This window comes from Triplophysa dalaica, chromosome 4, assembly GCF_015846415.1.
Source record: "Triplophysa dalaica isolate WHDGS20190420 chromosome 4, ASM1584641v1, whole genome shotgun sequence".
NCBI classification, from domain to species: domain Eukaryota; kingdom Metazoa; phylum Chordata; class Actinopteri; order Cypriniformes; family Nemacheilidae; genus Triplophysa; species Triplophysa dalaica.
The window spans coordinates 6,599,336-6,616,874 of NC_079545.1; the positions used below are offsets into that span (position 1 = coordinate 6,599,336).

A 17,539-nucleotide genomic window follows, 5' to 3' on the forward strand; every position below is an offset into this window, starting at 1 on the left:
TTATTTTTCATTTAACTGTGTTATCGAAAGTTATAGCTCTCGTCGTCATATTCTAACTCATCTTCTGGCTCGTCACCCAGTTGCCCATATCTGAATTTACGATACACAGTGCCGTCTTGCCCCATGTACACAATATCTTCATCTTCGTCATCCTCGTCATCGTCATGGTGATTTCCCTTAAGATCACCAAAGTCCACCAGCTGCGCCTCTTGGAAGCGTCCTGAACTGGAGCTGGAGTGACCACCGTGGGTGGAAGTGGATGATGTTGTACCTTGGTGGAAGCTCTCTTTGCCGCCCCCATGGCCCAGTTTCTCATAACCACGGGGGACAGGGGTGTCCGGCAAGGAGCGTTTGGAAAGGGAGCGCTTAATGAGGACGACTGTAGCAATTAAGGCGAGGACAAGCAGGATTGAGGAGGTGATGAAGAGAGGTAGGTTTCCTGTGAATTCCTCTTCCTCATGGTTACGGAAGGCAAAGTTTGTGCTGAGGACACACTCACCTTCAACAGAGATAAATCCTTTAAAAACCTAAAATAAACCCAAACCTCAAATAAAAAATTCTGTCATCACCGCAAACCCAGTTGATTTAAAATATAGTCCATATTTAAGTGTTGTACCAAATAAAACTATTGTATGATTTCAGATGGCCTCTAATAACCAAGACTTCTTTTATGCTAGTATTTTTTCTATAATTTTACTGAGCCACTTGCTTTTACTGCATAAAACAGAGCAACCTTGGCATTATGCTATATGCAAAAACAAGAAAATGTGTTTGAAACAGCATCGGGGTGAGTGACAGTTTTTTTGTGTGAGGTGTTTTTTATTTAAGATATTATTTTAATACCCCTAAATAACCTTTTAGCCCCAAAATACAACCAAGACGAAATATCCCACTTACCTCTGGTCTCGGTACAATTACAGCACTCCTGCTGAACATCAGCAGCATCCTCCTGTTCTGTTATTTTGCAACAGGGCAAACAGCGCCCCCCTACTGTCAGGATGAACTGTTCTAGGCACATGGTGCAGTTATGCGGTCCAGGGCCTTTACATTCCAAACAGGACACATCACATGGCTCACAGTTATAGCCCTGCTCCTTCAGAGAGATGATAAAAGCTATCTGATGACCAAATTCAATAAGAATATTTAAATGATGTGTAAATGACATAATGGAAAGCTATGCTGAAGCTATGCTGAAGCTATCGATTTATGTCTAAATAAAACCACGCTTCAATCATATGGACAAGACATTTACCTTAGACACGGCATACTCTCCTATGATGCAAGGCGACTCACACAGACCCTGTGACAGTGTATATCCTGGGCGACATGAATCACATTCCTCAGGCCCTCTCCCTATCATTCAGAATATATATTTTCATTATTCAGATACCTTCGGAATAATGTTTAAAGCATGTTGATTGTATAAAAAGTATAAATACTGTGTCTTTAAGAGGACATGATCCAGCATGATAATCTGCACAGACTTTAGAGAATTTGTTTTCATTGTTTAAGCTCGGAACTAAACCTCTGTCCATATATGGACTCCGTATCTCTAAATACTATGTGTCTTTCGAAACTACAGCATGATGAAAAACCTCTTTAAAAACAATGCCATTGTAATTTCAATTTGGTGCGACGAGTTGTGTAGAAAGATACAATTTGAGTTTTTCATACCTGTACATGTTTTACAGCTGGTGTGGCAGGGTTCACAGGTTTTGTGGTGTTTGTCGTGGTAGTACGCTTCAGGACAGGAAAACACACACCGACCCTGTATCCTGACAAATATCATTCCCTCTCTGCAGCTCACGCAGCCCTCGGTTCCAGCCTGCGTACACTCTCCACAGCTTTCATCACATCTCTCGCATGTCCTGGAGCCAGCCGCAGAATAGTAGCTGAGAGATATCAGAGATAATAGTTCACCAAATACTGTCAAAGGGTGTGTTTTGGTGATGTAGAGGTAATATGTTGTGGAAAACTATTTCATGAATTAAACACAAATGAATGATTGAAGGATACATTTTTTTTCAGGGGCCAATATACAGTAAATTTCGGAAGTGCAGAAGGTCTGATCAAATGCGGAATAACTATAAACAAATATAATGAATCTAAAGGGATGCTATTCAAATTGTAAACATACATTTTTAGAACATTTTTGTAACGCTTATTATTATACATAAAAATGCTTCAAAACAAGTAGTTTTTTAACAGTTGACAGGACAAGTGTTTTATTTTTGGAATTCCATTCTATTAATTGTAAGCATGCTTATTGAAACTTATAAGCTAGAAATGGTTAAATAATACATAACAGTTGTCCAGTATTACAGATATTTAGTATAATTTTGTGTTTACCCAGAGCGACATGTGTCCACACATTCTTTGACATCTCTGTAGAGGTGTTCTCTGCAGCTCAGACATTCATGGCTGTGTCGGCCCATGCAGTTCAAACAGTTGGGGTGACAGTGTTCACAACGCTGGGTTTCTCCTCTGAAGAAATCTTCTGGACACGTCTCCACACAGCTGCTGTCTGTGGATGAAGTGGAACCTTTTTGTAAGGTTTTCAAACATATCTTGCTATTAAAATGAACACACAATGCATTGCGGATGATAATACTTTTCACAAAACACAGATTGAGTTCAAAAATGGCGGGCTATTTAGCAAGATTACAGTATACCGTTACCCCTCTATAAATGTCAAAGCTTAATGAGTTTTTTATAGTATCTGGAGACTGTTACTATGCTAACCATTGTAAATTAACAATCAAAAACGATTTATTTTTGGCATCTTGGGCTTTTTAACTTGTAAGAAAGCATGTAAAAATGTACATAACGTATCTGCTAATCCCCATTCTGTCAGCGGAAAATAAAGTTTATTAAAATTAAAACTTTAAAAACATTTATGGTTATTTAAATCAAATGAACTATTGCCCTAATAATTATTGGATAACTTAAATAAAATGGGTTTACGGCACTAAAATTATAATTAACTATAACTAAACTAAAACTTAAATAAAATAAAATTAATCTCACACACCCAAAAAAAATAGAAAAAGCATTTTACAAAATTGTAAAAAAAAAAAAAAGGCTTATAATATATATATATATATATATATATATATATTATTAAAACTATAATAAACTAAAAACAGAACTACAATAATAACTCAACCATACGTCACTGCAACCAAATTGCCCCCTGTTACAACTTCATTCCTTCAAGATTCTTTGTTAACTTATAAAGCAACATAATGTCGTTTTCACCGTGCAGTCAGAACATGGGTGAACTCACTGAGGAGAAAGTGTTTCTGGTTGCAGCTGAGACATTGGTTCGGGTACGGCCCGGAGCACTCGTGGCAATATTTGTGACACAGGTGACATTCTCCGTCCTTGTTGCTGTAATGGTGTGACGGGCAGGTGGTGGGTGTAACACAGCGACTGTGAGCATCCATCGCCAGCCCCTCAGAGCAGCTCATGCATGATGTATCATGAGGGCCAGAACAGGTCAGGCAGGAGCTGTCACATGCTTCAGAACACCAACAGAACAGAGCGACAAAGCCATTGACATCATGAGAGCAGTTACAATTATTGAACATTAAAATAGGGGTAGATGTATTATGCAAATATGATGAATTTTTATACTTTATTATGTTATGATTATAATTATTATTAAAATGTTATAATTCTTTGAAAAATGTTATCAACTCTTTACCCACCAGAAATAAAAAATAAGTTAAAAGGCTTTAACATTAACAAGGCATTTTTATTCATTTTTGCAAAACATGGATTTCCCATTTTTAAATTCTTGTATTTTATTAAACAAAACCATACGTACACATACACTCTCCAGATCTGCTCTCCCTGTAAGTATGAGTGGGACAGGGGGCTAAACATGCTCCATTGTGCAGCATGCTGTCAGGATTAGAGCAAGAATCACAGTTGTATGCTTCCGGTCCATCACATAATTCACAGTCTGAGTGACAATGCTCACAAATACTGCGAACTGTGTCCTCAAAAAACCCATCAGGACACACCATTACACACAGACCCGCATGCAGGAAGAACTCGTCCTGACAATCTGGGATTACAGGATGAAAAAGGTAATAGAGGGATGAAAATGGGACATTACTAAATACAGTGTGTGAAAATATGTTACTATAGACAATACAAATAATTGTATTAACGTTCAAGATAAAACAGAGGTAACACTTATAAATTTAGTAAAATGTTTTAACGTTGATTTAGATTATTTCAGTTGGGTTTGAATCCTAAAGACTGTGTATTATATAAAACCCAAAACCATAATTGTCATATTCATTTTCACCTGTGCATAGATTTTCTTTAGAGCAGAGCACACAGTTTTCAGGACACATCACACACTCCCCATCTCTTGCAGCATGTCCAGACGGACAGTTCACCAAACACTCATGTTTGTGGAGCAGAAATGTGTCCTCACAGCTCAGGCAGTATGTTGCATTCTTCTCACACGCTGAACAACCGGGAGCACAGTTCTTACACACCTGCCCCACAGGAAATCCTCTACACACAGACACATACGGTAAATATATACACATAATTAGACACGGCTACATGTGTCACAATATAATAAGGCTGTGCTTCTGTTTCTGAAAATGCAAAAAAAATGTTTTATTTTTTTGGCTTGAGTACCTTTTAAAGGGCTCATATTAAAAAAACGTTTAATAAAGAGAGAGTAAAAAATGCTCATGTTAAACTAAATAATCATAATGTTACCTTGATTAACATTGTACTGCATGTGCTCCTGAGAGTAACCATTATTAATAATAATTAATAATAATGACCCCCTTATAATCCAAATCTTATCAATTTAATTGCTTTGTTTTTAATATTTGTTACATTGAAAAGGAAAGAATCTGTAAGAATAAACTGTAGTGAAATAACAAACAAGTTTTCATTCCCACGTTTATACATCATATTTGTTCAGGGAAATGGCTCTGACCTAGTACACTTGCCAACACATTGGCCGGCCTGCAAATAAAGAGGGCTTTTACGTGCCGACTGGCAACGTGTGCAGTGCTGCTCATCCTGGCACTGGACACAACCCTGTGGACATGTCTCACAATGACCAGTCTCCTTACTGCCAAAGCTGCCCGCGGGACATCGCGGCACACATATCTTATCTGAATTCAGAAACCGACCTGCAACACACAAGGGTTAAGCACACATTTTTTTTTCAATTATGATGTGAAAAAAAACTGTAATTTATGTATATTTTATGTAATTTTAGATATGGCCGAAAAGCGTAAATTTAAAGGAACATTTTGGAAAACATGTAATTTAAAAATATATATTTTATGGTTCACTTCTGGCTACCCGTCATTGTTATATTTATAATATCTATGTATCTTCTACACTTTTCATTGATTTTAGTTGCAGTTTGACAGACTACACAGGGCACTTAACAGAGAGTGGCAGAATAATGGAAAGCTATAGCTAGAAGAAACAAAAAAAATGGATCACAACAGACAAAGTCAGACCTTTGAGACACGTGTCGCATTGATTCCTTGTGCTTCCCCAGCAGGACTCACATGAAAAGTGACAGGCATCGCATTCCCCATCATCTAAAGCACAATTATAGAAAACAAAGGTTACAACCTAAAGTTAAAGCTTACACTATACATGTAATGGAGGTTCTAAAAAATGAGGGCCACTACATTAGCTAAATATTTTAACAAATTTCTGTTTCCCCTGTTTCCCTGTAATTTAAATTGACAAATTACATAGATATGGATAAAGGTTCTGTGAAAATTTCCAAGCACATTATATTGTTTTATACATGTTTTATAAAGAGGCTAGTATTAAAGGACAGGACAATGGCAACTATATATTGTAGATTCATCATCAAATCTTTAGCTTGTAAATTGTTCCTCGTTTTACATGTGATGACATCAAAATCTCATTTTGCACAGTACCAAAAAACAAGCCTTTCAGAGGATTAAATATGTGCCTCTCACCAGTGAGGTATTTCTGGGGAGGACAGGTATCCTGTTCAGGCACACAAGCTCCACTTTCAAGTGTCAGTCCATCACTGCAGGAGTCACAGTCGCTTTCCTCTGGTCCAATGCATGTCCTGCAGTCTGTGTGACAATCTTCACAGTCCTGAGAATCCTCATCACCATACAAACCATCGGGACATTCTAGAAAACACTTCCCATCTGCTAAGTAGATTTCTCAATTAGTGGGGCACAAATTTCTTCCAACGTAAGTTCTCAAACATTTCAAAATCATGTTTTGCATGCACTCTCTAGATGTAAGACTATTATGGAATTCTGTTCGTTTAATATTTTATTGTGTTACAAAACAACATTTGAATCTACATTGGTTAAAAAAAGAGTACTTTAACTAACCCGACAGGAACAAGTCAGCTTCACACCAGTAGCACTCATCTTCATCACAGCTGACACAGTCATGATCACACGCCACACAGCTCATGGTCTCCTCCACTGTGTATGTCTTAGCAGGACAGTGTTTATAGCAGCTCTCCTCAAACCTGTGCAACACAAAAACATACATTTTTAGTCACATTATAGTATCTAAACTTTAAGGGGCGGTTTCCCGGACCGGGATAAGTTTAAAATAAGACTAGGCCTGGGTTAAATTAGGATATTTAAGTCATTTTTAAAAACATACTTTACAAAAAAATATCCCTTCAGACAAAAGAATCCCACAGAGGTATTTTAAGATATATCAGTGTAAGTTGTTTTTGATTCAGTCACCTCATTTAAATTAGACAGGGAATAGGTTTAAACCCTGTCCGGGAAACTGCCCCTTATAGTTACATGCACATACAAGGCAGTAGACACTTCTGATGACTCATTCAAAACATTCTTACTTGTAATATCCATCAATGCAGGACAAACAGTGCTTGGGATTGTCTGTAAAATATAGACGAAATGTCAATTACAGTACATTTGGTCATGGTATTCCAATTCCTAGTAAAATAAAAAGTTGAACAGAACTTACAAAGAACGCATTTCTTACACCCCTCTTCACATGACATGCAGATATCATATTCTGGATCTTCTACTTCCCCTATAGACACACACAGAATCAATTATAGGTATTATTATTGATTGATTATTGATTGACAGGAACATTTCTATCAGCTTCACAATAACAGAAGCTGTACCTTCTCCACACTCGAGCGCATTGCACACGCCATCATTGAGGTAGAAGGAGTCCTCACACGTGATGCAGTGTGTGGCTGATGAACAGACTTTGCAGTGTGAAGGACATGGCTCACATGCCTTCAGTGCTGTGTGGAAATTAGCCTGAGGACACGCATCCACACATTCACCACCATACAGGTAACGGTCCATCCCAAACTTATCTACAACACACATGTATAAAACACATACCTGTGATACATTAACAATAACAGAGAAGGGTAGCTTGTACTTGAAAATGTGCCAACCATCATTTACAGTTTTTTTAACAAATGTTGTATGTTATAAATTATACATATAGTAATTAGGGATGCACCGATACCGATACCAGTATGAATTTTTTATAATTCGACCACAGAGTATATTGATTACTTTAGCAAACTCAAGTAAATGTGCTAGTAAAATTGTGCTACTTATCATAAAAAATTGCTTGATTTAAGAAGACCTAAAAACAAAAGAAACAGTAAGATCCTGGTTTATTAACATAATTGTACATTATACAGGAATCGGTAATCGGTATCGGCCGAGTAACAGAAAAAATATCGGTACTCGTACTCGGTTTTTAAAAAATGGTATCGGTGTGTCCCTTATAGTAACACTCACAGTTACTAATTTTGTTTTAAGATATTTTATTTACTAAGATTAACGAATAAAAATAGTGGCTGTAAGATCGTTCTAATGATTTATAATTATGTTGTATTTACTTGCCACAGCCAGTTACTGGCATTTCCAGCATGGCTGAATGGTGTTACACTTTAAAGCGATGCATATTAACAACACAATTTGCAAGAATGAAATGAAGTTGAAAATAAACCAAGAAGATACTGGAGCCCTAACCTGTATCACAGCTGGTACAGTTAGCAGGTCCAGAATCTACACACTGGGCACATGTGTGATCACAGAGATGACACTGGCCACTGGAAGGATACTTCCCATCTGAGCAACTGACCACACAACGGCCCTCATCAAACAAACTAAATCAGCAGAAGACAAGAAAATGTACATTATAATCAAGTGGTTGCTGGTTGTATAGTTTCACGATGGTCCAAGAAGGTCAAATACAAAGTTTTTCATGAAACTCTAGATGGCGAAGGCCAATTGTGTTGTTATTTTTTATTGCAGCAGTTGCTGTCGCATCATCTCAACATTCAAGAACGTGGCAGTATTTGCTGTAGCAGTCTGCAGCATGCTTTCAGAAGCCCTCCACCTTCCCCAACTCCACATGTACAGATCTGCTATGGGGGTTATTAATGTTACTGTGTGTGTACTGTCTGTTAATGTATTGGTAGTGCGTCTCAGTACTTGCTCTGCAGAAGCAGCAGTGTAGCAGACATTAATACATGTTAAATAAATTGTACAGTAGTGTGAAGAGTAAATGAGTAATAGTTTCTTACCGTATGTTGGTGCAGCTCAGACATTCATTAGTTTTTGGACCTTTACAAGTAGAACAGGCCACATCACATGCATGACACTCTCCACTCTCAGCCTGATATTCGCCTAAAACCATAAATCCAAATGTGTGCCGGTTGTTACAATCATATCTAAAATATTATAAGTCAAGTGAGCATAACACGACTTACCATCATCGCAATTGTGGCTGAAAACACACTGTCCATCCTGTAGTGTGTGTCCAACTGCACATTGGCTACAGTTCCCTTTACCTGGCCCAACACATGCTAGACAGCTTGCGTCACACCTGCACACACACACCGTAAATAAAATATCGGTTAGAAATGATGACAACATATGGAAAGGTCAGAGGTTACAGCTCACACACCTTTTGCATGTGCTCTGAGTCTCTGTGCTGTCTGCGTTCAGCTGTACAGGATAGAAACCTTCACTGCAGGTGGCCACACATCTCCAGTTCTCCATCAGGTAGCCTTCAGCGCATCGATTACATGACTCTTGACCTGCAGCTATACAAAGTTAAGTTCATAAAATATCACATCCTATAAAGACTGATACAAACACCCTCAACGATCAGTAAAACACATAAGCACACTTGTATTTGGGTCCTTAAAGAAAACTACTATGGAGCCTTTTTAGACGAAGTAAAATATTAATTCCGATCGGAAACTCGGAAACACGTTTAGTAGAATTCTTTTACAAGGAATGTAAAACACAATATAGAGCAGAATATGGGAGAGGATGCGTTGTTTATGTGTATTGTACCTGCACAGGTAGCACAGGCTGGATTGCACGGCTCACATGAGTTCTTCAGCTCACTGTGGTATTGACCCACCTCACAACTCTTCTGACATTGGTTACCCATCAAACTGAGCGAGACAAAGACAAAATCAATACACGACTGGCCTGACCAGGCACCGACACATTATCTAATTCACACCAATTAAATTACATTACAGTCTTTTACCTGGAGCCCTCAAAGCACTCTGTGCAAATGGAGGCTGAGGTGCATTTCATGCATTTCTCACTGCACTTCCTGCACACGTTGTCCTCTACATTACAAAAAAAACAGAGACATACATTATGCTTAAAGGGGTCATATGGTGCAAATACCTGTTTTTCTATGTCTTTGGTGCGTTATTAGTTGCCCATGACTGTATTAGACACCTAAAATTGCCAAAATGAAAGTGTCGGAACAAAAGATGCATTCTATCTAAAAGCGAATGCTCACCCAGACTGCTCACTGCCAGACCTAACGTTCCAAATATGGTAAGAGGCGTTACATTTCTGTCACACGCTTGCAGTATTCGACCAATCACTATACGCATTGGTTTACTGGCCAATCATTGCACACCTCGCTTTTCTGAGCGATGAGCTTTGTAAAAAATCTGCACGTTTCAGAGAGGCAGGGCAAAAAGGAGATACAAACATGCACCATATGTGGAAACTACAGCGTTTTTTGACCTTAAATCGTGTATACACATAGCATTAAATCTAAAACAAATGATAATATTCGTTTTAGCTGTGTATATGACCCCTTTAAAATAATAATTTTATTTCAGACCAGTGACATGTGAATGTTCTGACTCTATCAAGAGACAGAACACATGTATGCCACCACCTGCATTTTAATTGGTAGTTGACAATAGTGTGACAGTGTGACAGTGGTCTAAAATAGAACATTTGAAAGAGTGTGACAGGATGTGTCCATTTGAATAATAATACATTTACCATAGTTTAGGTAGTAGCCGTCCACACAGCTGGTCACACAGGTTTTCTTTTCTTCATCCAGATGATACCCAGGCTTACACATTGTGCACTGATCACTGCGGCTACCCAGACATGTCATACAGGAGGAATAGCACTTCTTACACCTCTTCCTGTCACCCCAGTACCCCGCCGGACAGTCAAGCAAACAGGTGCTGGACAAACACAGACAAGAGAAGACCTTTAACTCACACTGCTTGGTTTTCTTTGAAAGAAATTAGAAATGAAACTGCCTGACCGTGTATTGTTTTTGAACTTTAGAAAAAGTGCAAACAGGAAACACATTGGTGTGGTCCAGGTCCTTCACAGCCATCCTCACTACATTCTGGATCACACAAACCTTATTTGCAAGAGACAAAAGAGTGGCATAAATCTCCCAAAATGCAAATATACATGTATTTTCTTGTCTGCTAGTTTTGCACTTTTTAACAATCACCATTATATTCCTCTGTAGTGTTATCTTCTGACAGCAGCGGGGCAGACCGAGGCTGTTCATGTCGAATGTATGGATGTGTGGACGTTCCATAAAGCACCAGAGACCACTCTATCAGTTTCCCTTATGTGGATGATGGAGAAAAGCATGTTTGCATGAAGTATAAACATACATAATCTTAATCTACCATAATCGTTACAACAAACAGCTACAGATGTATCCTGCCACAGAACTTGTACCTTCGAATCGGCTGTTTCTCCTTGGAGACGGGGTGTCTCTGATGTCCAAAGTCCAGTCTCCTGTTGGTCTTTCCCCCCAGCAGTGAGTTGTCATGAATTCCCACTTAATAAACCCTTCAGTGGAGTGATCGTGTGGTCTGGACACAACATGACCACAGAATCACAAAAACATTAGTCCTGTATGAGCTCAATTCAGAGCATCTAGTCTAATATTATGAGAATGACACTGCAAAAAAATTCCAGCAGCTGCATGGGCACCAGTAAAAACAGTAAAGTAACATTACAATTACATCTTGTTCATGTTATTTTACATCCATATTGTAGACAGTTTGCTGTGTATTTCCGCAATTTTAAATTTTTTCCATATTTGAAAGAAATCAAAATGTTTATAGAAAAAGCATTACCTCATTTAATAGGCCAGTTGAGTGATTATCCTTATTAATTATTATCATATTTATTACTTATCATTTCTGTGTTTTAAAATCATGTTATTATTGATAATATTATTTATTTTCGTTATTAGTTATATGCCTAGCTGAGGTATTTGTACCTGTTTGCAAGAAGCTGAGAGCGGGTCCCAGCTGGTGATGTAAGTGTGATTGACAGGTCTCCACGGTGAGGATGTATGACTGTGATCCTTACAATAACATGCTCCAGATAGACCACACGCTGCTGACGATGAGTGGAGCAGCCTGTGGACTTATACACGGATCTCAACACCCTCTCTGGACTCGTTGCTCTGAAGAAAGAAAATCTGAGTAAGTGCAACAGTAACAAAGTAGCAAAAAGTCATGGAATTATCATGTTATTTGGACCAATGTACAAGTGTACTTAAAAAAAAAATTAAACGCTCACCCATGATCATAAATTATTCAAAACACAGAGATGATCAAACAAATAAACAGTGGCACCATTACCTTGCGTTATGGACCGTGTTCTCCTCACACTTGTGTTGAGGAGGCACCTGCTTCCAGGTCTCTGCCTCTTTCACCATGGCTTCAGCATCCATCAACCCAAACCCGTAAAGGTGACTAACTGCACGGAAGCCAATTATGATACACTTTTAAAAGCCACTGTTTTACCAAACACTAAAAGTGAGCTTTATTGGCAAAATTCAGTATGGTTGTTCAACCCAGATAATATATTGAATGATGTTAAATCAGTAATGTGTAATATATAAGCTGATGTTGATTTACCATCATATCCAGCTCCGTTGCTCTGCCAGTCTGATGCGCTCAGGTGACCACGGCGAGATGTTTTAACTATGATGTGCTGAACATCCCTCCAGGTCAAAGATGGGCTGATAATAATGCACAGAGAAATCATGCTTATCAGGAATGGTGGTTACATGTTTTATCCAAAGATACTGTATATCAGATCAAGCAGGACAGCATCTCTTGTGTGATAAACAAAACTGCATACTTTGCTTCAAGTGTTAGAGCAATGATTCCTGCGGCCATGGGGGCCGATGCTGAAGTGCCAGAGTGCTCTTCTGTACAGCGCTGCCTCAAATCGGTCGTTATCTGAAAACATATAAGCATAAGGCCAGTGACATGAAACCATCCATTTCTGGCAATTCATTAATCATAATTATTACAGAACAAGAAATGACCCACAATGCCCAGGCTATGGCTGTCCCCGCTGCTGTAGGTTGTGGCAAGAGTGGAGGCGCACTCCTCCAGGTACCACGGCTTTCGTCCGCTCTGGGTGGTGCTGCCCACAGAAATGGTGTAAATGCTGGTGGTGTAACCGTCACAGGAGCAGTGGTCTTGACTCTGGCCTCCATTACCTGAAGCCCAAACAAAGATGGAGCCACGCCCCTTTCTGCCCTGAGAAACCGAGAAGACACAAAGGAAGATTGTTTCGAGTTCTGAATTTTCAACAGATGGTATATTAGGATGATTTTGTCAGTTATGAGGGGTTTTTACAGGGTAAAACAAAATCCTTGAAGTGCAGAAATTACTAAAATAAAGTGCATATTTATAAGTTATGTGTAAAATAAATAACATGTAAGACATGTCATTTTAGGCGATAATCATAAAAACTGGTGCCCCAGATGTTGGAAAATTTACATTTTAGCATTTTGTTTCAGTGAACAATATTCTCCGTTTACCAGAAAATGTTGTATTACAGGAAACAGTGCTACACATATTGTAACATCGCAAGTCACAATGAAATAAAAAATGAAATTTTTATGGAATATTGCAGTTTTATAAATTTATCTGTGCCATGCTGGTTTTATAATTCATGTGTCTTCATAATCTTTGATCAAAATAAAAAAATCCACCCTCCAACAGCGATTTATCTGATGACATCAGTTTGACGGCTTGGGCAGAACATCCGTTAACTCCTCCTCTTCAACTGTCAGTCAGCTGCAAATTCCATTTCAAAATGAAACACCTTTAATTTTCTATATCAAGCCCTCTATTTTTCTTATTCTATGTTCTGTAGGACGCCCGGTTCACGAGAACTAATCTTTTGGTCATTTTCTTGGCGCACACAATCACACACTAACTTTGCGGATCCCACTCTCCAGAGCCATTCGGGCAAGGGGACCGGGGCCATCCACTGTCCTGCCATCATCATCTGGGCCCCAGCTGGAGCTGTAGATGTCAATATACTGCTGCCTCAGACTCAGCGCTTGAGCTTCCACTATGTCAGTCATATCACCATCCAACATGCGTACACCTAAATACAGTAACGTGTTTAAAATTGCATACTACCACTACTTATACATCATGTAGAACATAAAATATACTGTACAGTGAGGAGTATGCAAACCTATTTCATAGAATATTAGTAAAGACTGAACTCTGAATGAATCATTTACATTGAGAACGAAAGCTCACCACCAATTTTTGCATTGTAGGCAATTCCGACTGTACAAAGGGAATTGTTTGCAGAAGCAGCCACCACACCAGCACATCTCGTCCCATGCCTGTAATAACGACGAAAAAGAAGATACTCACTTTTTTCTTATTTTCTTATTTTCATTTCCAGCAATCTGTATAAAAATGAACTGTCTATAGCAGTGTCTCCCATCCCTGGTCCTTGGAGCACACCTTCCAGAATGTTTTAGATCTCTCACTACATAAAACACCTGATTCAACTCATCAATCATGGGGTTTCACATAGGGAGAGAACTTAAAAATTCTGGAACGTGTGCCCCGAGGACCAGGGTTGGGATACACTGGTCTAAAGGACAGTACGAGAAAATATTGGGTCACAGAGGGAATTGACTGACTTATTTTCATTGGTGGCATCATATCTGGGTGTTGGATCAGGATCATTGCCATTAACATCATAGCTGGCTCGTGCATCCTTGTTAAAATAGAATAACACATAAAAATTAGACTCCCATTTACTGTTTTGAAATGCTTTTCTGATCAGTTTTGAGTAAATCATAAATTAAATTACTGTTTTCATTAATTACATTGAAATTCAGCAAAAAAAATGTGTTTTATTCACAATCAGTTAATTGACTTCATAATGTGTATTTAATATGCACATACAGTTTAGTGTAAAACTTGTATGACACAATGCCACGAATAGATTTGTTCTTAAAGGACGGAAGGATTGAATATAATCATTTATCAGCCATTCTTCATTAAAATACAACCAGACAATACATAAAAATTTGATTGCAGATTTTTTCAATAGCAGGAACTTGGCTTTCTCAAACCTAAAAGAAAGGAGACTCTGATTTGTTTTAATGACTTCAGGACAGTCTGCCCAAAAAAAGTGCTTCAAAAAATTATGTGCACATGTTTTTCCGTTTGTAAAGAGACTAAAAATAAAAATGCTTGGTCATTGAAATGGGCTTAAACAACAAAGATGGTGGTGGTTCAAGACTTTTGCATAGTACTACGCACTGTATCAATATTATAAAAGTTATTGCCCATGCTACTTATATTGGCTTTAGCCATTGAAAAACACATTTCTAAATTGTCATTTATCCCATTTTCTGATTTATAAAATAAAAAAACTTACATAGTTCTGTTTCAGGTCTGGATGCTGTCTTTCTATTCCATCATCCAGAATGGAGACCACAACCCCTTTCCCAGTATAACCTCTGCGCCATGCTGCCTTGATGTTCATGTCAGTCAGGCAGTTGTGATCACAGTGCTGTTACAATATAACATGCTTGTTTTTGGATATGTTCATCTTCCCAGCATCATTTCATTTAATAACTTTATGTATCTTTATTGAATGTATACTTGAATGAATTCTATACTAACAATATACCACATGCTGTCCCATTTGGGGTCGTTGAATCTGATGGTGTGTGTTTGTTCCATTTTGTCTGTCCTTTTTATTCTCTTCTGAACCATCTGTTGTTGGATCCACTCCACCTTTAGGATCAGAAACATATTTATGATGTTCTACTGCATACATACTTTACAAACCTGCAGTGAATTGGAAAAATAGTGAAGAGTATAATTATTGTCTTATTATCAAGTTTGAGGATGCATCCACGTTATTTTAGTGTTGGTGTTTTGTTTTTTAGGTGGTGTAATCTATCCAATAAACTATTCAATGGTGTCTCAGTGACTGGAGATATACGATCCTTGTACCTTGGTCTCCATGGAAATAAGACTGTGGTTTCTTCTGCTTTCAATAGTGGATCGTTTCATTGTTTCAGTGTGCAAGAACTGGTAGTGGTCCACCAGTCCACCAATCTGCACATGGGGAGGAAGATCAGCTTGTGTTTTAAAGACATACCACTGTTCAACCTCGACTTACAAAGATATCAATTATGTATTCATCACTGACGTAGGCCTTTGAAACAACAAAAGGGTTATCTTACACAGCTGATAGACTTACAGGAGGCAACATGAGCCACCAATGTACAATTGAGCTAAGCTTAAAACTTTAAACTTTACTTTTTTCTCCTTTATCGTCCTGTACATTATCATGCTGGACAAAGCAACTAAACAGGGCTTGAACTGAATTATACTTGTAAAACAAGCATTCTAATTTTACCACAAAAAGGTGTAGACTAAGCTAAGCAAATCAGGTTTGTGAAGAAGCCCAAATAGAGGCATTGCACAATAACCACTCAGGATGGTCTAAAACTTGTACCAAAGGAATATGTTGCGGGGTTAAAACAAGTTTAATTATAATTTGCTGAAAAATCTCCGTTAACCTTCAATTTAAGTTTTCTAATTTACTCTATAAATAGGTCATGTAATAACCAATATTTTTTTTATAGTAAGTTCATACTATTTTCTTACGAAAATGGTAACAGTTGGTTCTGAAATGGTGGAAAATTTCATAAAGGCTTATTTTGCATGAGTGAACACATAAAATGTGACCCGGAGACATGAACAAACACAAAATACTAAACTGAATCATGACCTACAGGCAGCAGCCATGTTTGTCAAATGCACAGACTGTGTTTTATATGCCGCTTCCTTGGGTTAACCAAAAGGTACCATAGTAATATCACAACATTTTGGACATTGTAATTGGGCATGCACATTGTGATTCTTGGACATACTTTGAATAACTATTTAAATACACATTTGAAATACCAGACAGTAAGTTTTTTGAGTATGTAATTCAAATGGCATTACATACATGATAAGAGAGATGATAGAAAACATATGATTCCAGATCATACAGCAAATTGTTAATAATAATGCACTTGCATTATTTTAAACATGCACAATAAACTGGAAATATATAATTGAAGTAACATAAACATCTCAACACATTTACAACTAAATCTGTACTAAAATTTGCAATTTTAATCCTTCAAAATATTTTTGACCTTGAATGGTGTAGTCAAGTTGTTTCAGGTAAAAACAATCTTTGATTTAGCAGCTATTTATATGCTCACAATGCAACTGGTGAAACTACTTAACAGTGTACGTACCTGGCCCACATTCAGAAATCCATATTTTTTAGAGATAACATCAGCAACATCCGGACCTCCTGTTATTTTAACAGCCCAATGGTTTGTGTATAATCTCATCTGGACACATTGGAGTCCAATCCCAAGAAAAAGTGCATATGGAAAAAGAGTTGTAGGTGTCATCTTCAGGTGATTATGTTCGCAGCTTCATGCAGAACTGTTCGTCTGGTAAAATCCTTAGCGAAAAGTTCTTAAGAAGTGATCTTACATTATGTACATACACTATGCTTAAATTATTTTAAATAGGGACCTAGATTTAACGGATGAGATCTGCTCCACGGTGCTGGCTCCACTACATCAACTGCTTGTGACACTTCATCTCCAATTACAGACCTATCAGTTTCTTCAGGTGCACTGTGGGTTCTTTCCGGAAATTGGAAACATCGGGAATGTGTCACTTGTAATAATAACATTAGTGTATACTAGCATAATGCTAAACAGATCATAATTAATGGACTTTAAAGTAGTTAGATATCAATCACTTTTTCAGTTTAAATTAATTAATTTGATTTGTTTCATGCATATTAGTTTTTAATATATATACACACACATATACTTTACACATATTATATTTTTT

The 17,539-nt window shown here is 37.8% G+C and overlaps 1 protein-coding gene across 1 annotated transcript; it reads right to left on the reverse strand.

Annotated features, from left to right (window-relative positions):
- Positions 1–20: 20 nt before the first annotated feature.
- On the reverse strand, positions 21–17,085 carry pcsk5a (proprotein convertase subtilisin/kexin type 5a). The gene is given in 38 exon segments (XM_056746197.1): positions 21–499; positions 898–1,093; positions 1,253–1,353; positions 1,675–1,892; positions 2,350–2,524; positions 3,287–3,520; positions 3,830–4,072; positions 4,319–4,533; positions 4,973–5,171; positions 5,511–5,594; positions 5,988–6,188; positions 6,381–6,523; positions 6,866–6,908; positions 6,997–7,065; positions 7,163–7,363; positions 8,037–8,173; positions 8,594–8,696; positions 8,780–8,895; positions 8,977–9,115; positions 9,372–9,475; positions 9,574–9,658; positions 10,338–10,528; positions 10,612–10,642; positions 10,645–10,713; positions 10,810–10,929; positions 11,046–11,182; positions 11,596–11,784; positions 11,963–12,080; positions 12,242–12,345; positions 12,468–12,568; positions 12,662–12,874; positions 13,561–13,733; positions 13,895–13,983; positions 14,290–14,366; positions 15,036–15,170; positions 15,284–15,397; positions 15,620–15,724; positions 16,924–17,085. Coding segments are annotated over 38 exon segments (5,613 nt in total).
- Positions 17,086–17,539: the final 454 nt, after the last annotated feature.